This window comes from Dysidea avara, chromosome 7 (genome assembly GCF_963678975.1).
Source record: "Dysidea avara chromosome 7, odDysAvar1.4, whole genome shotgun sequence".
In the NCBI taxonomy this organism is placed as follows: domain Eukaryota; kingdom Metazoa; phylum Porifera; class Demospongiae; order Dictyoceratida; family Dysideidae; genus Dysidea; species Dysidea avara.
In genome coordinates this window covers 35689294-35716975 of record NC_089278.1, presented here as the reverse complement: position 1 = coordinate 35716975, position 27682 = coordinate 35689294, and the positions used below count along the sequence as shown (strand labels likewise).

Below are 27682 nucleotides of genomic sequence, written 5' to 3'. Positions count from 1 at the left end.
TCCTTTGAAACGAATATTCGAATACCAGAAATGGTATTTGAATATTCGAATAATAGAATATTCGTTTGAGCCCTAGAGTATAGTTACAGATACAGCAGTTATAAAAGAGTTTGCTGTGTACATACTCAACTTTCATATTTTATGGATTGAAAACTTCATAAAGGGAAACATTCATACAACAAAGGTATTCAGAAAATCCTAGTCAGCTAATACTATGTGCTACTGGCTGTTATATATACAAAACAGCAATACCAAACTACTAGTGTTTATATATAATAACATTCATTCATTCACAGTAGCAGTGGATCTACTTCTTCAGGTAAAGTCCAATTGTAGCTGCGATGGAAAAAAATAGAAACCAACCAGTTGGGATTGCTAATCCCAACCACACTTCTTGATGGCCTAGTCCCCAACCTATAGGGTTAGCACAGCAAGTATAAAACAATGCTTTAATGGAACAATGAGATTTAACTGATATAAGATCACGTGCATTATTACAGTGTGCAATATATACTACTTGGTTACCTTTCAATAAAATATCCCTAACTGCTTTGGAAGGCATGGCCACTGGTAAACAGTAGGCGGCATACCTTACCCAGGCTTCCAAGCCTCGTAGCGGCCACATTATACCTTGAATAGAAGAAACAGAGTAAACAATTATACAGTATGGTGGTATGGGATTGTGGAGGTTTGAGCCATAGTCTAAATCGGCTATTGCCCAAATCCACGATATCTTCGCCATTTTAGAGACCTTCGGAATGGCACATGATCACCTCAGGCTTCGCCCTCAGTGATTATTGTGCCATTCCTCAGACCTCTAAAATAGCAAAGATAACTGGATTTATGTGATAATCTATACTTTTATAGTTTGTTTATTGTGCTTTCACGTGCACATTCTTTAGACAAAGTATCACGGCTGCTCTTAACTTTCGTTCATGTACAAACGTGACATGCCCCCTTTCAACTCAAAAAGATACGAGGCCTGCTATGGTTGTCAAACTTCTGTTACAGCACATAGGTAAGCCCCTACTAAGCAGATTAACATAATTTCAGTAACTGTCCACACCCCCTTCAAGTAAAACAGAAAGCTAACTTTTTATACATAAACAGCCTTCATTCCTTGAATGAAGGTTTATTTTCGTGTAGTTCAAAGTTAGTTTGCTCACATCATTGTGAACAGACACACAGGCACACAGTTTTCCCAAAACCAATTTCAGGAAACCAGGTGTGTGCCTGCAGCCGGCTGTGGGCGTACGCTTAGTTTTAAAATGACAATAGAAAATCTTATACGTGTTTTGTTCACACATTGCAGGCTTGTAGTACAAGGAAATACATATATCAGCAGATACCCCAACAGTATTGACATACCAGCACTGAGTAGGATTGGGTAGAAGATGGCAACAGACAACTGTAGAGCAAAGGACTCCGAGCTTATATATGCAGATATTGTCAAACCTTTAAAGACAATAATCAGTTTTAACATGTGATGTGTAACTCCAAAACAAATAATTTAAAATGTCACCACAAGTACTACTTACCAAATGTAAATCCTACCATTCCTTCAATAACAAATATCACAAAGACAAGAACCAGGCTTCCCTCTCGGGGGAGCTTAAAAAAAAAGAAAATTACAATAAAAGAGTGCAAACATACATAAAGATGTATACATTCATAATTTACAGGTATATAGTACTGAGTATTAGAGATCATGAAAATTGGGCTTCCTGAAAAATTACTTTGGTGCACTTGAAACACCATTATGAGCTTGCATTTCAATTTCCGTACTTACACAACCAAGCTTTTTTGTCATTATACTAATGTTAGCCCTTAGTAACACCTTGTCATCATTCTTACATAGGAACTTACATCAAAACCAAAAATTATAGTGAAAAAAGTTGGGAGCAACTGAATAATCAACAAAACAAAGAATGACATGATCTGAGCAAGGATAATCTCCACAGGAGTGACTCCTACAAAGAACAACAAAAAACAAAGACCGTTAATTGTTTATTTATTACTCAACTACAATAACACTTGCGTTGTACACACACACACACGCACACACCTGCTACCCATGTGCGGTCTATGACACCTTCTTTGCGTTCTGTGATCAGCTGAGTTGCAGTCAAGGTAACAGACAAACCAGTAATGACACTGGAACAAACACAATTTAATGTACATACTAATTGTTCCATCACTTACGATCCTATGACAGGTGTGAAAACAGAATCAGAAAAGTTCAGGCTTGCTTTACCATAAACATATCTGGAAACCTATTAAATCACAGCCTATAAACTATCATTAATCTGGTTGTAGCAATGTATTCTAACTAATTCATTCACTACAAAGTAGCTCAAGTAGTATACATCATCAAGGCCACTCCGAGTTACTAAATAATATCCAATGTATCTATCTTATCCAGTTTATCTCTTACAATTCATGCTGGTTTGAGGTTTGTTCCCATGTGCTAATTGACAACCCAGCCACTGGGATTTATCACTCAGTATAATTAGTTATCACCCAGCATAACACTTTGATCCTCCCATACACAAGTACACTTACATTTAACAGTGGGTGGTCAACATAATCAGGGATACTCTCATTCCTTTCGATGATTCTTAACACCGACTACGCCAAAAACAATTTAAAAAAAATATAATGTGTGCATTGTGTAGCTGTGTTTATCTGTACACATGTGCATGCAGGTATTTATGTATGCTTGGTTAACATCATTGCTTATTGAGAAATTCTTTAGTAGCCAAAATGTACTACTATGTGTATGAAAAGTGTGTAACATCATACTGTTGTTCTTGATGTGTGTAATATCAACACTGTGGCTCTAATGAGCCCTAAATCAGCCTTTTCAGTGCATAAAATCAAAGGCAAAGCTGCAGAAATCGTGGAATATGCAGGCCTTTCACTGCAATGTTCATCACAAAGTACCCTCAAACTGCTCTATTCCATGTCTGTTCAGTCTTTATTTAACAAGGGGACACTTTTAAAAACAACATCTTTTGATAGTGTTCTAGGCACTGTTGTCAGTCTCTGTGAAACATTTTTATAAAGTGCATAGAAATTTGTGTTGCAATACATTGTTCTGCTCTTTTGGGTTGTGACTTACATACATATTTCACATTTTATTACTTACTTTAAATGCAGCATCAAGAGTATCGTTCACTGTGTAGTAAACCTGTTGGTCTGTATTAAAATGATAGTGAGTCTAGTAATTACTAGTGATGTGTAATATCATTGTTATATCAATTACCATGATAATGTTAATAAAATACAAAATTTCTCATATCAATTTTTATATTGTGACACATGGGGGATACCCTGCAGTGTAGCAACTTAATAAGGAACACTGCAAAAAAATTAGGGGTGAAATGAAGGTCAGATTTTAACCTCTGAGGCTTCTTGCAAAAGCTACCGAAGCTTTGTAAATACTGCCGATACCCATGATGAATAAACTTGATGACTCACAATGACATTGACAAAATTAGGTACTGCAGTAAACAAAGAGACTGTATGACATATTACAGATGTGTGCATATTCACAAGTGATGCAAATTTTTAACTCACTGGCAACATCCATCGACACCTGAATTGTAGCTCTGTCCAGTTCGTCATCTACACAATAACAAATATATTAAGTACACTTAACAGACTATGCCCATATGGAATTTCCCTGATACATAAGCCTAAATCCAGGAGCTGGATGTCCAAGGGTGAAAGTGCTTTCAACCAAGCAGGGATAAATAATTTCAACAATTGTGTTGTGTTAGCAATACAACTAATTGTGCTTGTTTGTTTTTACTGTAGAACAATGGCTGTTCTTGGGTGCGTGGTCCATGATAGAGTGATGTTTTATAGTGACGTTTCAACACAAGTGACTAAACGCCAAAAACGCTTCCACAGGCCCTAATAAATTTAATATACAGCATCACTATGCCCCAGAAATGCCAATAGAGCCTACAGCTTTTGTTGTATTTGGCGGTGGAAAAACATGGTAGTGATAGCTGGAGCTGAGCCATGTATGAGCTGGCTTACTTGTGTTACTACAACAAATTGTAGTGTTCCACCTGCCTCATAAACTACACTGTAGCTAAATAAAAACATTAAATATGAAGGGCTTCACCTTCATTTAAAACTTTTCACGCTGCTAGACTGGTTTTATGGGCTTCTCAAAAAGTATCGATAGGCATTCAAAATTTTGAATGATTGCCCATGACTATACTGTAACCTTAAAGCACTGCCATGCTTGTGCAATATGAAAAACAGCACTCTGGTGTCCGAATACAGCACTCTTGCTATTTTTTTTCCATACTGTACTCACAGCAGTGCTTTAACTAGTATTTAATGCCTAGCGATGGGTCTTTTTGTGGAGGAAGCCTTGTGCTGAAGTTTACAAAGTATTTGGATATGATGCAATACTACACAGTGTGTTTTAAATAAGCAATACAGTAGTGTCTACAATAAAGAGGTTGGATACTCTCCCTATTATATTACATAGCTATGAAAAGAGTAATCATTGTGAAATAAAGGTGGCAGACAACAACACAGTAAGCTTATTAACCCTTAAACGCGCATAAGCCTATATATAGGCAGATTACGCATGCCCCTGGAAAATGCATAAGCCTATATATAGGCTTTTACGCATGGCTGTATACAAGGCGCTGTAACTTTTGAAGCGTTCATCGTATGGCTTTGTAGTTTGTTCCATTCTACTCGTGATGTAATAAGCATTAAAATGATACCTAGGGGTTTACCCTACGACCAAAGTATAGGATCTAAAACTCGCTGTGAAAATAATTCTTAACAAAGAACTACAAAAATGTGTTACATACCTTTAGAAAATGATCCATAACTCCTTGCCAGTTGGTCCGAATCGTTGCAAACAAGTATTAGTCGAATCGCCATTCAATAGCGAATCAGGCCATATACAGCTCACATGATTAAACCCACAATCAATATGACAGGCAAGACAAAGAATGTGTTGTTGCAATAAAGTGAGACGTTATTCTTCTTTGCTTTATAACAAGTAAGCCTTTGTTGTTACAGTGGTTATTTAGCCTTCCCCAAGTAGGCCAATGAATAAGCTTTCTATTGATATATCGTTTTAGGGTAATAGAGTTAAGAAAGGCTATCTTGCCTCACCATATAAGTTTGCTTTGTCTTTCATGCAGGTTTAAGGGTGCTAGCGGGTTTTTGAAGCCATTCAAGGGACAACCCACATAACCACATGCGGCTGTTACATCATAGTTGGCAATATTACGCATACTCAAAGTATCCGTGTTAGGCGGCTGTGTTTTGCACCAAAGGAATTGGCCAAGAAACAGCCTGTTTCGTTTGAAAACCATCACGAAAATGATCGTCTGGGTGTCTAAGAGTGCCAATAGAGTGAATTAGCCTGAAAGTTAGTGCTAGTTTTGAAGATACGTGACACAAGCTGGTTTGTAGCCAACACACGTTCTTCCTGCTTCCTGCGTTTTCTTGAGTGATAGTGTACACTGGTAAGTTATATTTGTATTGTACACCTGTTCTTAGGTAGTGACGATGTTCCAGCTGGATTTATCACACATAACAAGACAATGACTGTGCGTTACGAGGCGTTGCCTATTGAAGAGCAGGCTTGGCGACTCCACAAGCAACAGGAAGGTGTCCCAGTGTGTAAAGAAAAGGAACAAGAACTATTCTTTTGTTCAGAACTTCATTTATAACTTGTTATTTGATAAAGTTGGCATTTGTGGTTTATTGGAATTTGTTGTGATAACTGGTTGGCGCACGCATGTTCTACACTGCCTGGTAAAAGGTAATATTCTGGAATACACGATAGTCAGATCTCTACCAAACTTTTGGTGGACCATCAGTGATAAATTTGCAAACTTTTAGCGCATGGAATAATAATTGATATGATCCAGCACGAAGTTACCAGGCCCGGAAGTTGAAGTTCCCTCGTGGGCACTCGCTCTTTGTTTTATAACTCAAGAAAGAAGAAGTGCAAAGACAAATCCCTGAGCTAAGTTTCCACAAGTTTGTTGAAGAATCTTCACAGTCAATTTGATATCTGTGCAAGCAACCAGTATCTCGGAATAAGAAAAAAATGTATGGGTTGACTTTGAGGGACTATAGCGCGTGAATGAAACAAGGTACAATCTTTATACTTTGGTTTCTGTATAGTAGTTAGGTCAATCTTCGAAGCAGTAGTTTAGATTCCTGTAGCTTCCTTTTTGCCTGTATCAAAGGTAAAAATAACAGCATTTGTGTGGCTTCAAAAAAGGCGCTAGCACCCTTAAGGGTTAAAGGATATCATACTATGGATTTCCATTCCAATTGATAGTTTAACTATAAGGATAATTCAGCTGGTGTTTGAATGGAGTTACTGAATGGGAATAATCAAATAATCTGTATAAAAGTAACACAATTTACCATAATGCAACAGTTACTGTAACACTATATGTCTAGTATCTTTGTTGGTCAATCTAATACTTTTATTTGTTTTTATTTATTAATGCTTTACAGCACAAGTGCTACAGTAGTAGTCATGTTTTTAACACCATAGGTAGGCAATACGGGATACACAAAAATGGATACACTAAAAATACATAACAATATAATACATTACTTGGTTGAGCAGTGTCGAGATTAGTGACATAAACCTTGAGGTCTTCTAAGTCAGTTCCGTAGCTGACACAAAACAAGGATAACTGGATCAGTGGACTGACGAGAATGAAAAACAGCAGGCTGTAGAAAAATACAACCATGTCATGAACTTGAAGCATTAAGTCTAGCTGTTCATTAGCAACATATCCATAACCTATTACACACACTACATTGTACACTGTATCTACACACAAGGCAAAGCCTTTGGCAGCCACGTGACACACAGCCATTGCCAACTAGCAAATCAACATTGGGATACCTGTGCATTACTCAGGCACTTCAGTAACAGGAGAAATGTTCAAGTCTCATGGATAGAGGCCATTGGAACTAGTGATGCCATGATATAGAATTTTTTATATCATGATATAATGTAATAAGTATCATGAGAATCACGGTATACATTAATACTCATCATACCAATACAACAACAGGTACAAATAAAAGCTAGAGACAATATTTTATGTAATTTTGTCCATAATTGATATTCTATAGTAAATTAATAATGACAACCAACAACATACATTACCAGGCATGCGCACATGCAAGCACGCATGCACACACACACACTCACAGTGGTTCACGGAAGAATTTCATAAACTGTTTTCAAATTAGTGCAGCTAAGTTAAAAAACTTGGGAGGATTTGGTATGCCACACTTGGGTACTGCAATAACATTAAGAACACATACAACAATCAATAAAGTACACAAGTGACCTAATATAACAAATGCATAATACATGTACTTCCATCTAAGCCAGGAGTTCTGATGACACTGATATAACCTTACACTCTAAAAGTGGCGGAGGTGTTACATCATCATCTTCCTCCTATGAGCCTCGTACCAATGGCGTCCTCTCAGTTGGCTCTGCTGAAGTGGGATAACTCTGGGAATAGAATTATTAAATACATGAAATCATTTTTTTTTGCAGTTACGTACGACGGCTGCTCCTGATTTGCTGGCCTTCTTCTGTCCAGTAAGTTCATCTTCTTCAGATAACTTTAGCAAAACATCTTCCAGAGTCTTTGATAACAAAGCAATTGATACTATCATGATTATGTCTATGCAACTATATAACTTACAGTAACATTGAAGGCTCTGATGAGATCGTCAGGTTTGGACTGGGCCAACAGTTTACCTGATCTCATGAGACCGACCTAAATTAAGACAAAATCAGTACCACAATTACAGACACATAACCAATAAGAGCCTCTAAAACTCACCACATGGGCCTGTCTGGCCTCCTCAATGTAGTGGGTGGTGATAACGATAGTTGTGTTACCAGCTGAGGTAATCTCCAGTAAATGACGCCAGATCCTAAATAATAAATAAACACATCCTAATACAAGCACTACTTGATTATTAGTCACAGCATTACTTAGCTCTCAACAAGGGATCAATTCCAACAGTTAGCTCATCCAGTATCAACAATGGTGGCTCCTGAAGCAGAGCAAGAGCAAAGGAAATACGTCGCTTCTGTCCACCACTGAAACAAAAGAAATATTACTTGAGTTAAAATAGGTTGCTTCTTCATACAAGAATGAATTGTAAATTATGTGTACTGATAAATCCATACATATATAACAGAAAGTACATGTGACCAGTAGTTGTCACTGGTTGTACCATAGCGGTTGTGTGTAGTTGTGTTGTAAGTACATCATAATGGTTGTGACTGTACAGTATTTCATACTGAAGTCTTCTTTTGTTGTGCAAAAAAAGCTAAGCAACAAAATGAAATGTTGCTGCTATGTGATTCTCAAGTTTAGACAACACATGCTAATTTGTAGTTGTTTATTAGTGATAGTCAAGTGGCTTAGCGTCATATTTTGACTTTACTGTTACGGAGTGGACAAAAGCGCCAAATTTGGTATGAGACTTCCTTAGGACCTATTAATCAATTTTAGCCTAGGAGCCCTCACGAAGGTTCATTGTAGAACTTTATTTACACAATTTAAGTTCAGCTAAAATGCTCTATTTAGTGTTTTTAGAAATCATGTTACAATTACTAAACTATTATGTTTTGTTGTACAGAAGCCATCTAATTCGTACATTGTATGTTCAAAACAAGCATTAAATACACAACACAGCTGGTAAACTACAATTTTGTATGACGTAATGCTTGCAGATCACTAATAAGAAAGTAAAATACCATGTGTTTCATTTTGTGATTAACAGACTGATAGAATCTTTTGAGTTCTTTGGTGAGTTATTAGCTTGTGTCACATTGTGGTAAGACTATGTGTTTCTAGAACATGGAACTAGATTGGAATAAGTGCATTATTTGCCAGCAAGATAAAAGTGAACCATTGCGATGTCCAATGCAAACCCCTGGAACAAGCTATGAAAAGATGACAGATGCCTATGAATCATTTTTAACCAATATTAAACAGTTTCAAGATATTAATGCTCTTCCAACCAAATTATCTTTTCCATGTGATTATAGTGCTGGTGATCTTGCAACCCACAATGCTTCTTGGCACAAATCATGCCATCTAAAATATAACAATTCTAAGCTTGCCAAAGCCAAGAAAAGGAGCATCAGCATCACAAGTTCTGATGATTTGAGAACACCACAAAGGAAACGCCAGGCAATGGAAGTTAACAGCTGTTTGTTTTGTGAAAAGGGACAAGAAGAAGGTGATCTCCACCAGGTTTCGACATTTGACGCTGACTCCAACATCCGGACCATGATCACAGAATTACAGGATACCTGCCTTCTCACTTGAATTGATGGAGGAGATCTCACTGCAAAAGAATCCAAGTACCACTTGAATTGTCTAACAGCTCTGAGAAATCGTTACAGAAGTAATGTCAGGAGGTTGAATCAAGAAGGAGAAAAGAGAAGAATGGATGAAGAGAAGATGAATGAGCCTAGAGTGTTCGTAGAGCTGACAAGCTATATTGAGAAAGCTGTAGAGTCAGGTGATTTACTCTTCAAGCTCTCTGAGATTCACTCCCTCTATGTAAATCGTCTTGCAGAGTTAGGTATCTTGAAGACTATTAATAAGACTAGGTTAAAAGACCTATTACTAAAGCACTTCCCAGATGCACAAGAACAGTATGATGGAAGAAATACCATTATAATTTTCAATCATGCCTTGCACCACATGCTAAAGGAAGCACTAAAGAAAAGGGATTTTTCTGTTATTCTGGCTAAAGCTGCAGCAATAATTCGAAATGATGTCTTTAATCATAAATGCATTCAGTTTTCTGGAAGTTTTTCACCAGGCTGCCAAGAGAGTTCAGTACCATCAAGCCTCAAGTCCCTAGTTTCCCTCATATTCAATGGGCCTAATTTAAAAGATCAGGATGAACACGAATCCCAAGCCTGTCTCACCATCAGCCAACTCATTCTCTATCACATAAAGAAAAGGCCTTCCAGTTCTTCTGTCAAAACAAGACACACTTTGAATCGTGAGCCACCTCTCCCCATATATATTGGTCTTAACATACATCAGATGACAAGGAGCAAAAAGCTCATCCAACAGTTATACCAAATGGGTATTAGCATTTCATATGACCGGGTTTTAGAACTTGAGGATTCTTTAGCTACTTCAGTCTGTGAGCGATTTGAAGAAGATGGCATGGTTGCACCTGCTCTGCTTCGAAAGGGAGTTTTCACTGTAGGTGCTCTAGACAATTTAGACCACAACCCTAGCTCAACTACTGCTGTGGATGCCTTTCATGGCACTGGCCTAAGTCTTTTCCAGCTCCCAACAAAAGTTGCTCCTGGTGAATACAGACCTCCAATTAATGTAACAGTACCTCCAGTAGGACCCAAGAAGTTCTCACTACCTGACAGCTATGCTATAGTCCCAGCTGTGGCTCTGGCAGCAAATACTATTCAAGTACCAAAGCAATCAACAAGCAGCATAGAACTGCTTGAAGTACGTCTGGAGGAAGCAAAATCCAAAGAGAAAAGGTGGACTGAGCATGCATTAGAATTATTGGACAGGAATGACCTAACCAGTAAAGATGCCTTGGTATGGGCAGCATATCATGCTTCGCAGCAGCCTCTTGCAGTAGACCCTCCTGCTGTTTGTGCACTATTGCCTCTTTTCTATGAGAAGTCTGCTACCCCTGCAATGATAAAGCATGGCATGGACATACATAGGCAAGCAATTAAATATCTCAACCCAGGACAGATTCCTGTCACCACGTTTGACCAGCCTCTCTTTGCCTTGGCAAAGCTTGTGCAGTGGAAGTGGCCAGATGTTTATGGTGAGTCAGTACATGTGGTTATGATGGGTGGTTTGCATATAGAAATGACCCTTTGGAATACACTTGGAATCGTCTGGTTGGACTACAGCTTTAACTGAAGCCGAGGTTGCCACTTCTGGTACAGCTGACTCGTTTCTGAAGGCTTCGCACCTCATTCGAACTAGACATGCCCACCAAGTCACCCTCTTGACTCTCCAGAAGCTACAAAAGGAAGCTTTCCACCAGCCCCAGAGCAGTGAATCAGAAGGTGTATGGAGGAATAGCATGTGCCAGAAGAGCCCTACCTTTATGTACTGGGACCTTATCTTGCGGTATGAAACCCTTATTCTGATATTTGTCCGCGCTCACAGAGAGAAGAATTTTCCTTTGTTTGTAGAAGTTCTAGAGAAAGTTACACCACTATTCTTTGCCTTGGACCACACTAATTACTCAAGATGGGTGCCTGTCCACATCAGAGACATGAAAGCTTTACCTAGTTGTATTAGAGATGAGTTCGAAAACCAAGGACACTGGGTTTTATCCAAGACCAACAACAAGTTTTCAGCAATGCCATTTGATCAGGCCCATGAGCAAGAAAATGCCTATGTGAAAGGTTCTGGTGGCTGTGTTGGACTTACAGAAAACCCTACTGCATTCAGACGCTGGATGTTATCAGGGCCAGAGCTACCCAAGCTGCAGAGACAATTCGAAGAAGAGTACTTACCTGAAACCAACCCAGACAATCCCAGGAATTTTCAGAATCATGAGCAGGGTGGTGCAGCACAGAAGACGTTTCAGAAGCAGGTTAACAGTCTGTTTAAAACAATGGAGAGAATGGGAAATCCTTTCCTTGATGATTGTGAGGAGCTTGTAACACTTGACAGTAGAAATTGTGCGGATGAATCGGTTAGACTTGCTTTGTATAATTTGGAAGACACAGGCATCAAGCAGTATCAGGATTTTGTAACAAACATCCTTGAAAACTGCACCACCTCTATTCACGAGCCTATCAAGAGAAATTCTCTTGCTCTCTTCAAAAGACCACAAATAAAAACAACATCAAAGCAAGGGAAAAAGATCCAAGTGCTTCAAAACAATGTAGCTCTCTTTGGACAATTGTACATCTCCATGCAGAATCGTGATGGAGACCTGACCGAATTCTTTGCGCATGAGATACTATCTTTCCCACCTTCCCTCTCAGACTTCGGAAAGCTAAACTTACCTAGCTCAAAGTCAGATCTTCTGGGATGTCTTGATTGTGAATCACCTGATCCACCATCAACATATGATTGCATAGTGCTTGATGGTGCTGTAATTGTTCACTTCCTGCCAACTAAAGCTGTGAGTACTTTCAATGAATATGCAGACAAAGTATTTGTTCCATACATAAATAAGCAGCTACAAGGTTGTGCAAGAGTAGATATTGTATGGGACTTATACTTGCCAGACAGCCTGAAGGAATCTACACGGTAGAAAAGAGGTAGAGGTGTGCGGAGAAAGGTGTCTGGTCCAACCAAAATCCCAGGCAATTGGATGAATTTTCTTCATGACCCAAATAACAAAAAGGAGCTGTTTGCATATCTCACATCCAAGGTTTCTGAGTTCTCCTTTCCACCCAACAAAGTAGTTTACATAACACTGGGTCACTCTGTGGTGTCTGTAGGCCCCGGCAACAATGCAATGCCAAATTGCAACCATGAAGAAGCTGACACCAGAATTGTTGTGCACGTACGTCATGCACTGGAACAGGGATTGAAGAAAATTGAAGTACGCACTGTAGACACTGATGTAGTTGTCATTCTCGTCGGCATATTTTTTGAGCTCACCACAATGGAATCACCTGTTGATATCTGGATTGCCTTTGGTATGGGTAAGAATTTCAGGCTGTACAGTGTTAATGCAATATGTGCCACTCTTGGGGAGCCAAGATCACGTGCACTACCAGTATTCCATGCACTGACTGGCTGTGACACGACATCTGCCTTCAGAGGGAAGGGCAAGAAGTCAGCATGGCAGGCATGGCAAGCCTATGAAGAGATTACAGAAACATTTCAGTATCTGGCTACCCACCCATTCGTGCATTTGAATACAGACTGTGGTCATTTCCAGAAAATCGAACGGATGATAGTCATCTTATATGACAAAACCAGTCCGCCGAGTTCAGTGAATGAAGCAAGGAAGGAATTGTTTTGTCACAAGAACAGAAGTATGGATAAAATACCACCTACGCAGAATGCACTTCTCCAGCACACAAAGCGGGCTTTGTACCACGCTGGAGTATGGATGACCAGCACTGACGCACAGCCAGAGATACCATCTCTGGAAGATTTTGCTTGGACCAAGGCACAGTCATGGCAGCCAGTTTGGATGACAATTCCAGAAGTATCCAAGGCATGCAGAGAATTAATCAAGTGTGCTTGTAAGGGAGACTGTACAAAATGCAAGTGTGGAAAAGCTAATCTACCATGTTCACCACTTTGCAACTGTAAATGCAATAACACTTTAGATACTGTAACTGACTAAAGAACTCAAATGACATGTTATTATACCAAATGGTACAGTGCAAAATGTCCTTAAGTTATTATGACATTGAAAAATTAATTTTTAATGTAAATAGCAGCCATTTTGATTTGGGGGTGTGTACTTAAAATCCTGAGAGGGCTCCTAGGCTAAAATTGGTTAATAGGTCCTAAAGAAGTCTCACACCAAATTTGGTGCTTTTGTCCACTTGGTAACGGTAATTTCACTAAGCCACCTGACTATGAGAAAAAAAGGAAATGTAGTGAAAAAACAACAACTTTTTAATTACATAAAACATTAAGCAATAATAGTCTTTATCTTGGTGACATAGGTTTTAAGCTATAATGTAGGGAGAGCAGTTGGTTAGTTTAATTTGAAAGTCAGCATGATGCACCCCTTCTTGGCAGCCGGATTAGACATCACTTGATCAGAATGCAAATAAATTTCAGTAGTGTCTTAGAACTTTTTGAGCAGACTGTTTGTGTACTGGATCACCATACTCTGTAATAACTAAACATTGTACACCGCCTGGGACAAGTTTTCATTGTGTACCACTAGGAACCCTTAGTTATAGTGAAACAGGCAAAATTTTGTGATTGTTGATACCCACATTGGCACATGTGTACAGCATACCATTAAACCACAAAATGGTGCGAAGCACTTGAGTGAAGCCCCTGAATTACCCTAAACACAAATCAATAAAATTAATAGCTTTGTTATCAGGAAGTTATTTGGAAAGGAGAATGAAGCCATACCTTCCACAATTCATTATCTGTCTGACACTGACAACACACAGGTTATTACACTATGTTACGTGCAATATTGTGTGAGAGATCCAGTTACCCACATTCCTATGATTTTAGGGATGTGCCTGATAGGCTTATAATGTAAGCTCCTAAATCTTTATAGGTGTCAGTTTTATAGCACTAGGACGCAATATGATATCCTTAGCAGTTAATTTAAAGGATGATTATTAAATTTAGTAAACGATGAACAAGTCTGTACATAGCTTTGATAGTGTGCACGCGCACGCGCGCGCGCACACACACACACACCCACGCAACAACATTACCTCATGATTCCACATCTACAATGGATAGTTGGCAAATTCAAAAACTCCTTCAAGAATTCAGTACGCTTGCGCGTGTATTTCATGTTCATCCGATAGAGGATACCAAAATAGTACATCAACTCCAACATGGTGAATTCATATATCAGAGCAGTTTCCTTCAGATAAAGAAAGTTTAAAACTGTATAATTAATTTCTGAGGCAGTATACCCCAACAATAATTATTACAGAGTATTTAATATTCATAGACGTAGCAAGCACTGTGGTTGAGGGGGGGGGGGGGGGGGTGCTCACCCAAAAACAAAAACAGAAAGTACTATCTAAATATAACACTGCACATAGGCAAATGGACCTTCAGGGGATTGTCCTCATTATTAAGAGCTAGGTGATCAGAGTGTGCTTCTTGACAGGGTGAATGGTATACTGTGACATTTCTGATGGTTCTGTTAAGAGCACATGTTGCATACCAAAAACAAAATCAAGTGTCGGAAGGCACAAAGGCCAGGATTTAAAGGGACAGTGGAAGCCATTTAAAGATATTCTATGATTTCACAGCCCGTGAACTCCAATTTACAATAGTAGGAATGGAGACAAAGGATTCAGGCTTGCCGATTAACAGTACAACAATGGTGGTCATTACACAGTTCACTGGTTACATCTGGGACTGCAGGGTTCTGCCCAGATATTCCTGAGTAGTGGCCTAATGTTAACATGAATTGATAAGTAAGAATTGTACTGGTTGGAACCGCTGCCGACCAGTGTGGGCAGAACCCTGCTGGGAGGGACACGAGTATTGCATGGACAACAAGTTTGGTGTGCTATGCCTCCCCACACTGAAAACGTTTTCAAAACTTTTTATTGCTATTGCATCATTCACTTGTTAATATTGCATCATAAACTAGTGCCAGATTGTCTCTTAACTATTGTGGAATGCACTACTGGGCTGTCCCTGGTTATGTCAACAGGTGCTAAGTAGCCATAGAGTGTTATACTGTGGCACTGAGGATTTTCTGTCCGTTCAAACATTGCGTAGCGCGTATTGCATTCAGGCAGAGCACTAGTGTCCACTGTATAACTACTAAATATACAGCTCATAAACAGCTTGAAGGTGATGGTACAACAAATCACTGAGCAGCAGTCAATGCTCACTTTCTGATTGTATGCTTTTTAGATGATATTGTAAATAAAATAAAACAGGTTCTTGAAAATATTAAGCACAACACAGAGGAGGTCAGCAGCGAATAAGTGCCTTTATAATTAATTATGCAAAAGTCGACATTCTGGGATGAAATAAAAATGTGTGGGATATGCAACAAAGTGTGGCATTGTTACGTTGTTCACAAGAATATACATACCCGATTAGTGCTAGAAGATACGAGAGTTTCACCTCAAAATCTAGGGTCTTTTACAAAACAAAATACATTGCCTTAATGTTTACGAGAGCAATCCATATATCGAACAACCCCCTGTTACCCCCGCCTTTTGTATTGCGAATACTGAGGCTTTAAGCCCTGAGCTTAAAACTAGTCACAAGCAAAGTAGTCATTATTAGTGCTGTAAAAAGGTCTAAATAATCCTATACAACATAACACTAATTCTATTTCAAACAATGGTATATATGCAGAATTGACTTTGAAGTGTGTAGGTACCTCATTTATGAGGAAACCTGATATACTTGTTTACAACCACAATGAGACCCACAATAATGCACTTAGCCACATCATTATGAAGCGATGAACTGAGTTGCGTAAATAACTTTTCAGTAAGGAAACACGCGGACCCTTGTGACTGAGTTTCAAAATCCCTGCCACATGTTTAATTTCAATTGTGGGTTTACCCACGCGAGTCATACAAGGCCTGATAGAAATTCAACGGCGAATTGAATGGAAGTTGTTGCAAGGTGATAGAGAACAAGTTATGGACCATTCTATAAAGAAATGGAAAAGGTCCGCGTGTTTCCTTACCAAAGTTATTTACACAGCTTGTTTTGGACTTACCATTTAGTGTAAAACCCTAGGTATCAATTCAATCCTTGTTGCATCACTAGTAGAATGATGTAAATTACACAGCCGCCATAGGTTGGACGCTTTGAAAGTTACAGTGCTTTGTATCGAGATTTTATCGCATACCTCTAATCATGATCCGGAATGAAGTAGGCTGTTTCAAGCTATTATTAAATGCTATTAGTGGTGCAAGCGTGTTCTAGTTACAGGCTTGAGGGAAGTTATTTAAATTAGTTAAAGCATTACCTTGCTCGTGATATATGAAAAATATAGCACTAAAATACTGGTCTCAAGACAAGAGTTGACTTTGTCTCGTGCTACTATTTGTCTCTTGCCCTCTCTTTACATGCTATATTTTTCGTATCTTATTTCTTGCAACATTCAAGTGACCACAACACTAGGCAATAGTGCTGCAATGTTAACGTGGAAAAAGGGAGTAGTTGGGACAATTTCTTCAGAGCTTGTCAATCATTACCAACTAACCCTGGTAGATGAAACAAAGTTAAATACTTTCTAATTCTGCACTAAGATTAGTAGTGTACTGAAACCACACTCAGCTGCAGTTGTAGTGATTCTATCTTTATTTGTTGAGACTACAGCAATAGTTTGTTCAACAAGTGATGATGTCACCATTCTTAGGATACCCAGAAAGATTTTGTTCAGGATACCGAAATAGTAAAATCACTAATACCCATTTCAGAGCTAGTGTGGTCAATTGCCTTAAGAAATGAAAAGATCATGTAAAGGATCTGTTATTAGCTATATGTAGTGTCTGCATGTCTCATGTTAACACAAAAAATCTGACACTAAAAAAAGTTGATTATTACGAAAATTAGATGAGACACAAGCTGTAAGTTACACTGCATCCTAATATTGGGAGTGGTTTATATTGTTTCCAAGTGGCTAACTGTAGTAAATACACTGAAGATGTCTTAGGTAAGCTTCTTTTGGAATCTGTTTCACCCAGTTCTGCATTTTAATCATAGCAATATTTCTTAGCCAGCAAATCAACACGCATTAACAGTATTGCAGTGTTTATAGTAATACAATAATGAGTAGATCAACAACTAGAGCAATTTCCATTATTAGTCAATACACACAATAAAAGGCACAAAGTGCAAATGTTTAACACAAGGAGTATCTATAAAACAAATGCCATAGTACTACTACACAGCAGCAACTCCCTAGAACTACACTAGCTCATCTCTACTACAAATTCAGCAGTGTTTAATGAAACCATGCGGCAAGGGTGGCTACTATTAAAGGTTCAACAGAGGTGATCAGTAAATACAGCAAATGAAACAGAAAGTACTCTGTAATAAGCTATAGTGATACCTGTCAGCGAACAAAAAAGTTTACTAATCACCATCCTGTTGTGAGTGCATTCATAAAGGAAAACACATTCCACCCTATTTAATGCATACCTGAGGCATGTAGCCCACATATTTGCCAAGTACAGTATGTCCAGGAGCTCCAGGAGGTTTACCCATGAAGGAGATTTGTCCTGAATGGATGGGTAGTCGTCCCAGCACACAACGTAACAATGTGGTCTTGCCACACCCACTGGCACCAAGGAGACCATATCTAAAGAAAAGCACAAACACAACAGTAAACCCTAACCCCTGCTGGCAGCAAAAGTTAACTATGCTTATAATAGTAAAATGATATTAATCCTTCGTATAAATTACAGTACAGTAAATCTACTTTCGTTCATCCTTGAGGTAATGTTGCATACTTCCCAGAATGCAATTAGATTACATCACGGTTTTTTTTTTGCACCAAGGTTGACCAAGCAAAGATTTACTGGTAATGTCTTGGTGATATATCTGAAACATTGTTGAAGGCCTTTCTGCTGTTCACAAATCCATAGCAAACCATTCTTCTTCCATTCCTTGCACTTTTGACTAGAACAAAGAGTCTTAGCACATCACACTTTTACACTTTCGTAAAAGTAGTCGGTAATCAGCCGCTAAGAATTTTGGTGTTTGTTTCATCTTAAAGTCCGCGAAGTGATTTTATTCATTCTGGCAGTGGTCATGGAATAAGTGCAACAGCAATCAGAATATTTATCTGCCACCCCCTAACAAACCATATGGCACGCAGCATTGGAACTAAACAGTGGACTATACAAAGACTGCTGGACCATCGTAAAATATCGTGCCTTCATTGTACGCTTATATAACCCATAAATTTCAAGTCAATTTTTAAAGATAACTTGGCCAATGAACAATCTAGTGCTAAGGACAGTAAGGAGTTTTGATTTCAACCACTTCTCACCTTGTAGAACAATTTTATGCTTTCCTTTTTACTGATGACAACATGGAAAGTAGTGAAAATGCATACCCATGGACTACAACATTGGCTAACAATGCCATCAAGCCTGAATCATGAAAATTCAAAGTGTAGAGTAACACTTACCCGATGGCCACACCAAATTTGATGGTCTGTGGTGCATAATTTGAAGTCATTCAGCAAGAGAGACCGTGTGGCTAGTCAGGGTGCGCTCCATATAACAGTAATCACCAGATGGCAGCTGGAGTTAATGTTTTTAAAGCGTGAATGTTAATTATATCAACAGTAGCTGGGAAGTCTGATAAGAGTTCGTTCTGTGAGCTGTTGTCTATGGATTTCCACGTTTGTTTGTGCATTACCATAAACATGCTGTCCAATTAATCACTGCCCTTAATCAGTTCAGTGCAACTTGGTGAGGGTTTGTCTTCACAAGAAATTTACTGAAGCAGTCGTGTACCTTTAGAAAGGAGTTTCTCAGATGCTAGCTAGCTACTAGAATCCACTCACAACCCAAATCTCTTGACCAACGCCTGAACGCCACATAATCATACAAATCCCTTCCTAGCCCCACTATCTCCGGGTTTTGCTAGTCGAGGCTTGGTCAGGGTTTTTATTGCCAATACTTCCCCAGTAGGTGAGTTCTGTGATGCAAATTCCTACCTTCCCCCACCTCAATCCCGAATCTGGGGACTACATTGATAGGCACATTAGCAACAGAAAAACGGAGTGGCTATTCGCACGGTCACGTGCTAATAGCTCCGTGCTATTCACACGGCAGTCACGTGATGTTATTATTTTACGGATAGTACACGGTTTATTTAATTCGAAAACTACACCTAGCTTTGAGTAGGTTTTTTCACGTTTCTTTCTGGATCTTTTTTGTCAGATGCCAGATGTTTTGTGTAGGAGACGAGTTCGCTAGTTACAATGACCTTAAAGACAAAGTTTCTGTGTTTGAAAGAACTGAATTTGTCCAATTGAACGTTCAGCGATCTAGAACAATCGACTCAGCAGTGAGACGTGCACCATCGAAGGTGTACAATGAAAATCTAAGGTATACAGAAATAGATTTTGTTTGCTCACAAGGAGGGAAAAAGTTCAAGACTGCATCTAAGGGTGAACGGCCGAATCAATGGTAAGTGTGTTTGTTTTACTGCCGTGTCTCAATTGTCCTCAGAGACATTGTGATTTGACAATTAATTCCCAGTGAATCCTGGTGCCAGAATCACTGACTCTTGCTTGTCAGGTATCAGAGAAAACTTCCAATGTTTGAATTGAATTCTGAACATTGTCATAATTTCTCAAGAGTTACACACCCCTCAACATCTTTTGGTGCATGGTGGAATGCTTTTAAACCACAGTTCAATAACTAAATAAGGGGTCTAAGCAGTAGTCCTAATGGCTTCAAAGATTTCCAGAAATCAAAATACAGCATACTCTTGTTTATCTACTCTGGAATGCCCATGACTGTTCTATTAGAGTATTTTACTGTAAATGTACATGTATAGGCTGCAAAAATACCCTTTGTCTGAAAACATTTATGTTCAAAATTTAGATAATTAACCTAGGGTTCTTTGTACCCTAATGGAACAGTCACCTCATTTACAAAATGTCATGATAATAATAGTGTTTTTGATTAACTGCAATTGCTTTTGCTTGCAGGAGTCTAGTCCAGACAGTGAAATCTATATGCATTTCTTTTATAGGACTTTTCAGAGGGAGTGCCCATTCTCTTTAAAACTGAGTTGCAGTCGTGATGGCCAAGTATTAGCTGTGTGGTCAGTGGTCAATGAACACAATCATGAAATTAGTGAGGTAATGTCATGTAACACTTATACTGCGTCGTATTTGTAGAAAGTTACCATATATTAAGGTTTATACTTTTTCGCAAATATGTAAAGTAGCTTAACAACATTTTCATAGCACCCCTTGTTTTGATTAGACAGAATCAAACCTTAAAAGTGACTTAAGAGCAGCCAAAACATTTCCAAGATTTGCTATAGAATTTTCTAATGATTGACAGTTCGTTCAGATTAATGTAAATCAACAACAGCTAGGACTATGGGTTTGATATTTTACTGTTAGATATCACTTTAGTGCCTGTTGGCATACTATTGTTAGTGTAATACAAATAATGCATACATCATGTGTCATAATGATAGCATAATAGTATCTTAAGTCATGGGTATAGCTTAAAATAAGGATTGAATGTCCACTAGGATATCTTCAGGTGTATGGTACAGATTTAGCAGATACAATTTTAGAGATATTTGCCAAGATCTAATCTCATTTTTAGATGTGGTTGTGGGCCTAACACAAAGAAGAGTGAATTATTATCGAATCAATTTCCAATACCAGATACATTTTATCATCAAGCGTGTGCTATATACTATATATTGAAGATGGCTTTGCATGTGTCTGAACAAATGGGTGTTAGTTTTTAAGCACCCACTCCTCATGTTATTTATCAACTATACACAGCGTACTTATATAAACATCCAGCATTGCATTGCACTATATTAGTCTGGGTTATATTTTCTACATTGTATTTGTTATGCTGCTTTAACTATAATTTTGCTTTTAGAACACATTTAGACACTATCCTAAGCAACGGAGAATGGAGGGACAACTGCTTGAAGAGACAGAGAACATGTTAAGTGTTAAAGGAAACAAAAAAATGGTTCAGCAATATATAGTTGAAAAGGCTGGCAGAGTTGTTACTCTGAAGGACTTGCAAAATATAAGTGACAGGATAAAGGACAAATCAGTTGTTAGTGTTAACACACTTGTTGATGAAATGAGAAAAATTGATGGTAAGAATTACAGGGATCATAAAGTAACAACCTTTTGCATAAAAGCCAGTGTTTCCCATACATTTGTGGTCTGTATCAAAAGTCACCTGTCTAATCCATCTCTAATGCATACATTCGTTTTCAAAAAGAACTTAGAAAAGTAGGTACATGTCCACAGTCAACCTTTGTGGTTGGCTGTTGGCACACACCTGGTTTAACAATTGATCCACAAAATAAAACCAGATAATTGAACTGCATACATAGTTGAAGTGTTGCGACGATGTGCTGTTTTCTAGTATTTAAGTTATAGCCCTTTTATGTATGTATGTAGGTACGCATATGTACATAATGTACATATCACTATACATGTACTTTCAATATCTGTGTAGGTGCTATTGTTGAAGTGTCCAAGGATGATAATAATGTTTTTACAAGTATATTTTTCCAAACTAAGTCTTGGCAAAACACATATGAACAGTTTCCGGAGCTGATTTTGATTGATGCAACTTATAAACTGAATAATCTGAATATGCCATTGTACATTATCATGGTTGTTGATGGCAATGGAGAAAGTGAAGTGGTAGCACTGTGGCTGGTAGTTAATGAGGACAAGGTTACAATCAGCCGTATGATGGATAGTTTTGTTAAGCACTGTGACACTTCTAAGGTGAGGTGCATAATGGCTGACAAAGACATGACAGAAAGAGACGTTATTACAGAAAAGATCCCAAGTGCAGCTTTGATGATATGTTTATTTCATACACTAAGAACGTTTCGTCGGGAGATCACCACTGAAAAATTGAACTTAAGTGCTGCTCAAAGAATCACAGTTTTAGAGGTCATCTCTAAACTTGTTTATGCCAGAGACGAGGATGAGTACTTTAAGTATTATCAACAACTAAAGGAAACCAAGCTTACAGCAGTGATTGAATATTTTGATACTAACTGGCATGACATTAGGGAGCAATGGGTAGAAGGGCTTAAACGGGAATCATGCCATTATTTGAACAGTACCAACAACAGGCTGGAATGCATAAATCAGAAGATTAAAAGTGTTGTTAGCAAGCATTCATCTGTTTTGAATTTCTTTCAAGATTTGATGAAATGCTTAAATTCACTGGCTTTGGAACGGGATCATCGTGCTGCTATGATTTTTAAGAAGACACCTGTGAATTTATTCCCTGGACATAATTCCCTTTCTGAGTACCGCGAGTTGTTAACACCTTATCAGAGCTTATGATAAGAATTCTCTGTTGTCCTGCCACAATGTCCTGACAAACCAAAATCGGCCGGACAATTGCCAAAATTGACTGGACATGAGATGAATGCCCAACATGTCTACTGTAGCATAGCAAATAAACATTATAGTGGTAAGACATCACATGCCTTACTGCAGCTGTTATGTGGTTAAAGTACACCAGTGGGTTGGCAATGGTACATTTATGGTCACTCCCTTGGGTTGTAAGAATGTATACTATCTCCTGGCAACCAAGTGAATGTTATTGTTGATAGCATGCCAGCTCAGCCCTTAGGCTCCTTCTTTATGCTTTGATGGGACACTGTGTCCGGACAAATTGCATTATGGTCAGACATCTATGCAATTTGACCGGATTTTGTCCGGTGTCCGGACGTTATCATAAGCTCTGCCTTATGCATTTTCATTTGTTGTAAAACAATTTGAATTATCCAAAAAAGTGGAGAGCACAGAAAGGTTAGATGGTGATACACGGACAATCGTTATCCATTCCAAAGGGAAAAATTTGAATACATCAGACCATCATTGTAACTGTGGATTTAATACAGCTATGGAGCTACCATGTAGACACATTTTCTCATTTCGCAATTATGCTAAACTCGATGTTTTTGAGCCAATGCTGTGTGCTAAAAGATGGACTCGTAACTACTATAAGAGTAGTCATTGTGTCTTCATTTCTAATGCTCATAAGTTTGTTGATGTGAAGGTCTCTACTGTGGACAGTTTACCAACTAAAAAAGTCCTATCTCAGCATGATAAGTACCGGAAAGTTTTCACAATATCACAAAAACTGGCTAATTTGGCCTCCTACATTTCAACACAAGAATTTTCTTATGCTGTAGAGTGCTTGGAGAATATTGAAAAGGCTTGGGAACAAGGGAAAAGAGTGACTGTTCAAGTTGTTGATGCAAGCTCTGATGTAGTGGAACAAGATGACAATGACTTAACCAACACTGATGAATCGTTAACTAATTTTGCTGATCTGGAGGATTCAACTTCTGCTAGTTTCTCTGCTATTGCAACTGATGCCCCTTGTGACAATGGTTGGGACTCAGAGTCATCCCTAATGGATTATGACCATAGTTGTGTGAATGATACTTCAGTGGCAGACTGCAACATGATCAGTCACAATTACAGTAGTCTTCATTGTGTCAATAACCCCAATGATCACAGTCATGCAGAGGATTCTAATGATCACAGTCATGTCAAGAAGGACTCCAGTAATCGTGTCGATGTCAAGAAGGATTCTGATAATCATGGTCGTGTCAAGATGAACCCTGAAGATCACAACCATGTCAAGAAGGAATCCAGTAACCGTCGTCATGCCAAGAAGGACTCCAGTAATCATGTTGATGTCAAGAAGGACACAGATGATCATGGTCGAGTCAAGGTGAACCCTAATGATCATAGCCATGTCAAGAAGGAATCCAGTAACCATCGTCATGCCAAGAAGGACTCCAGTAATTGTGTTGATGTCAAGGAGGACTCTGATGATCATGGTCATATCAAGATGAACCCTGATGATTACAGTCATGCTGAGGAGGATTCCAATGATCACAGTCATGTCAAGAAAGACTCCAGTAATCATGTTGATGTCAAGAAGGACTCTGATAGTCACGGTCGTGTCAAGATGAATCCAAATGATCACAGTCATGCTAAGAAGGAATCTGATAATCACACTTGTGTCAAGAAGGACTCTAGTTATCGTCTAGATGTTAAGAAGGATTCTGATGGTCACGGTCATGTCAAGATGAATCCCACTGATCACAGTCATGCTAAGAAGGATTTCAATGATCACAGTCAAGCTGAGAAGAGCTCTATTGATCACAGTCATGTCACAAAGGACTCCAGTAATTGTCATCATGTAGTCAAGAAGGAATCTGATGGTCACAGTCATGTCAATCCCAATGATCACAGTTGTGCCAAGAAAGACTCCAGTAGTTTTCGTCATGTCAAAAAGGACTCTGATGATCACGGTCGAGTCAAGATGAACCCCAATGATCTCAGTTGCACCAAGCCTAACTCCAATAATCACAGTTGTATTAAGAACTCCGATGACCATTGCCATGTCAAGATGCATTCCAGTAATTGTGTTCACATCAGCAATGACTCTGATAATCCCAGTCACAAAAATGATTCAGCGGCTGCTGATTTTAACAGTGATCATAGTGATGTCAAAGAGGACTTACTGGTAAGTTCACAGAAATCCATTGATCCTACTGACTGTCAAATTATCAGTGATGATGAAATTACGGATCTCAATTCAATAAAATTGCCACCAAAAATCAAAAAGAGAGGTAGACCTAAAGGTGCAGATTTAACAGTAATAGGATTGCCAAGAAAGAAAAAGTGCACCATGAAACCAATAAAATTTTTAAAGAAACCTTGTCTGGAACGGGATAAACAAATACTTAGCTGGATGTTACCTGATGAACTGGTAAAGAAAGCTCTTTCAGGTGAAAAGATAGGACAAAAAGAAATTATTAGCGATGCTCAACTTTCTCTAAGTCTGCTTGATGAAAATGTCAACTGGGTGTCAGTTCAGCAATTTTTTACAAAAGCAGCTTGGGTAAAGGTAGCAGACATGATAGCTGAGTTAGAGAAGAATCCTCAGTGGAAATGTGGAGTTTGTCACAAAGACATATCATTGACACCATCAATTGTATGTGAATCTTGCCTGGTGTGGTACCATATTAAATGTTCTGGCTTAAATGTTGCCTCAAAAAAGGCAGAGTGGTTTTGTGGGTTATGCTATGCTACTTGTTCTACTGATGTATTGAGAAACAATGAAAGTAATGGAATTAAGGTAAAATTCTGCATTTGGCATAATAGTAGCCTTGTATACGTTAAATTGGGCTTGTATATAATGATGTTTTTCTTTGTTTACTGTAGGATGTTACATCAGTATCACAAAATGGGCAACACAAAGGGAATTCAACAAAGTAGACTAGGCGACGGAAAAGAAAAATGCTCCAGGGCCCTTCTTATAGACATGATGTGGTTCAAAGATTTAAACATTTGGTTCAAGACATTAAAGCTGGTGAGAAGCTTGGAGATGATCACATTAATGCCATCAATCAGCTACTGTATGATAAATTCAAAGATTTCCAGGGCTTGTCCACACCTTTACTGGGTCTAAAACTATCATTTCCAAAGTTTGACTGGTTGGCAGGATTTGCAGGATTCGCCTATTTTCAAATTTTACACACGGGTGAAGACCACTGGATTACAATTAAAATGAATTCAGACCATGAAGTGGACGTATATGATAGTGTTTTTTTGGAGCCAAGTTACAATACATTAAAGCAGATTGCTTCCATCGCTCAATGCAAAACGTCCACTATAGAGTTAAACTTAGAAAGGGTACAAGTGCAACGAAATAGTACTGATTGTGGTGTATATGCAATCGCCTTTTTAACTGATTTGTGTCATGGAAAAGACCCAGCATCTTGTCAGTATGCTGGGATTGTAGAATTATGTAATCATCTTATAAGTTGTCTAGAGAATGGTCAATTGTCACCATTTCCATCAACAGTCACTGCAAAGAAAAAGCCGTTAGTCAAACAGCTTAATGTGTACTGTTGCTGCAGGCTACCACGTGCAATAGAACATGTAAAACATCCACCTGCTGAGGAAGCTACAACAATGATTAAGTGCTACATTTGTGACAATTTATACCATTACTCTTGTGTTGGCATCACTTTGAAAGAGGCAAAGAGAATGAATACTATTAGAGAAATGTGGTTTTGTGACTATAAGGGATGCGACGATGCATTTGGTGATGTTTTTGACTCAGACTGACTCCTATTGATTTACTTAATCTGCAACTTTACAGTGTGTATTATTTTGTAAATCTACGTATTAGTTTTACCGTATCAGTTTATAAACTCTTATGACTAACTGATTAGCTATGAACTTCTGCGTGACTGCAAGTTGGGTAGGTGTGTCTTTAAGACTCAGAGACATGCTTGCATGTCGTACAACGATGGCTATTTAAGTACACAACCCGTACAGGGAGTGGTGCATAGCAGAGAGAACGGGTGTCCTTGGACTCGCACGATCACATTTAGTGCCGTATCCATTATACTTCCCGAATGCACGTATATACACACCCGGAAGATGTACACCATAGTAAAGGATCTATATGCACACACATGCAAACTGCATCTGCATTTTCTTAGTAACCGTGCGAATAGCTCTGAGCGAGATTCTGTACTATTTGCACGGTCACGTACGAATAGCAACTGCCTATTAAAAATAGTCTCGTGCCCAGACCCCACCCACTGCGTTGAGTAGGGTCTGGTGACTTACACTATGTTTTTGGGCCCGCCGCCATATTGTTTACGCATTTGTATCCATAGTTATTGTCAGCCATTTTCCTAGTTCCAGCCTATCAAATCGTGTTGTACCTGAATCAAGGCGTCCGATTGGTCAGAAAAGGAAAATGGCGTAGGGCCCAAAACTCCTGCGAATGTCACCAGACCCTGTTCAACGCAGTGGGTGGGGTCTGGGCACGAGACTAATTAAAAAAGGAAGCGTTTTGGGCTAAAGACCACATACGCCGTAGATAAAATGCATCCTGACCGGATCTTATTAAATAACACTAGCCGTTGAACGTACTTTAAATGAAAAGGTTAACAGTCTTCATAACACTATTGCTAACTCACAACGTCCCATACGGGACACTCAAGTTGAGTCCTTTGAGTGCATGGAATGCGTTCCGCCCAGTTCCATAAAACTTGTGCAGATCTTGTGTCTGTATTGCCAAAGTCTTCGCGTCACTGTCGACGGCTGAATAATCCATCCTCCAATGTTCGCTAGACCAGGTTTGGATTTCACCCACACTCCACGCACTGAAGAGGCTTATAGAGTCCGGAGGACGAGAGACGGATAA

At 38.8% G+C, this 27682-nt stretch overlaps 2 protein-coding genes across 4 annotated transcripts; one reads left to right on the top strand and one right to left on the bottom strand.

Annotated features, from left to right (window-relative positions):
* Positions 1-125: 125 nt before the first annotated feature.
* Positions 126-27682, bottom strand: LOC136260350 (ABC transporter G family member 23-like). 3 transcript variants are annotated; one of them, XM_066054041.1, is made up of 13 exons: positions 7447-7550; positions 7232-7322; positions 6623-6741; positions 3580-3627; positions 3149-3198; positions 2563-2628; positions 2203-2273; positions 2066-2154; positions 1867-1970; positions 1539-1611; positions 1369-1455; positions 526-630; positions 126-414 (listed from the first exon to the last, which is right to left on the bottom strand). In XM_066054041.1, exons 2-13 carry the CDS (start codon positions 7252-7254, stop codon positions 308-310), a joined length of 942 nt encoding a protein of 313 aa, XP_065910113.1. In that variant the 5' UTR covers positions 7255-7322; positions 7447-7550; the 3' UTR covers positions 126-307. The 3 variants fall into 3 exon arrangements, 2 of the variants coding, with proteins under 2 accessions (XP_065910113.1, XP_065910114.1); XR_010703507.1 differs by lacking the exons at positions 126-414; positions 526-630; positions 1369-1455; ... (5 more) ...; positions 3149-3198; positions 7232-7322 and adding exons at positions 7597-7680; positions 7740-7814; positions 7881-7974; ... (2 more) ...; positions 17874-18033; positions 27456-27682 and having other exon boundaries at positions 3605-3627; positions 7447-7543; XM_066054042.1 differs by lacking the exons at positions 126-414; positions 526-630; positions 1369-1455; ... (6 more) ...; positions 3580-3627; positions 6623-6741 and adding exons at positions 7597-7680; positions 7740-7814; positions 7881-7974; ... (2 more) ...; positions 17874-18033; positions 27456-27682 and having other exon boundaries at positions 7447-7543.
* On the top strand, positions 19554-22583 carry LOC136259745 (zinc finger SWIM domain-containing protein 3-like). Its single transcript, XM_066053266.1, has 5 exons — positions 19554-19876; positions 20448-20556; positions 21326-21554; positions 21923-22503; positions 22545-22583. Exons 1-5 carry the CDS (start codon positions 19635-19637, stop codon positions 22581-22583), a joined length of 1200 nt encoding a protein of 399 aa, XP_065909338.1. The 5' UTR covers positions 19554-19634.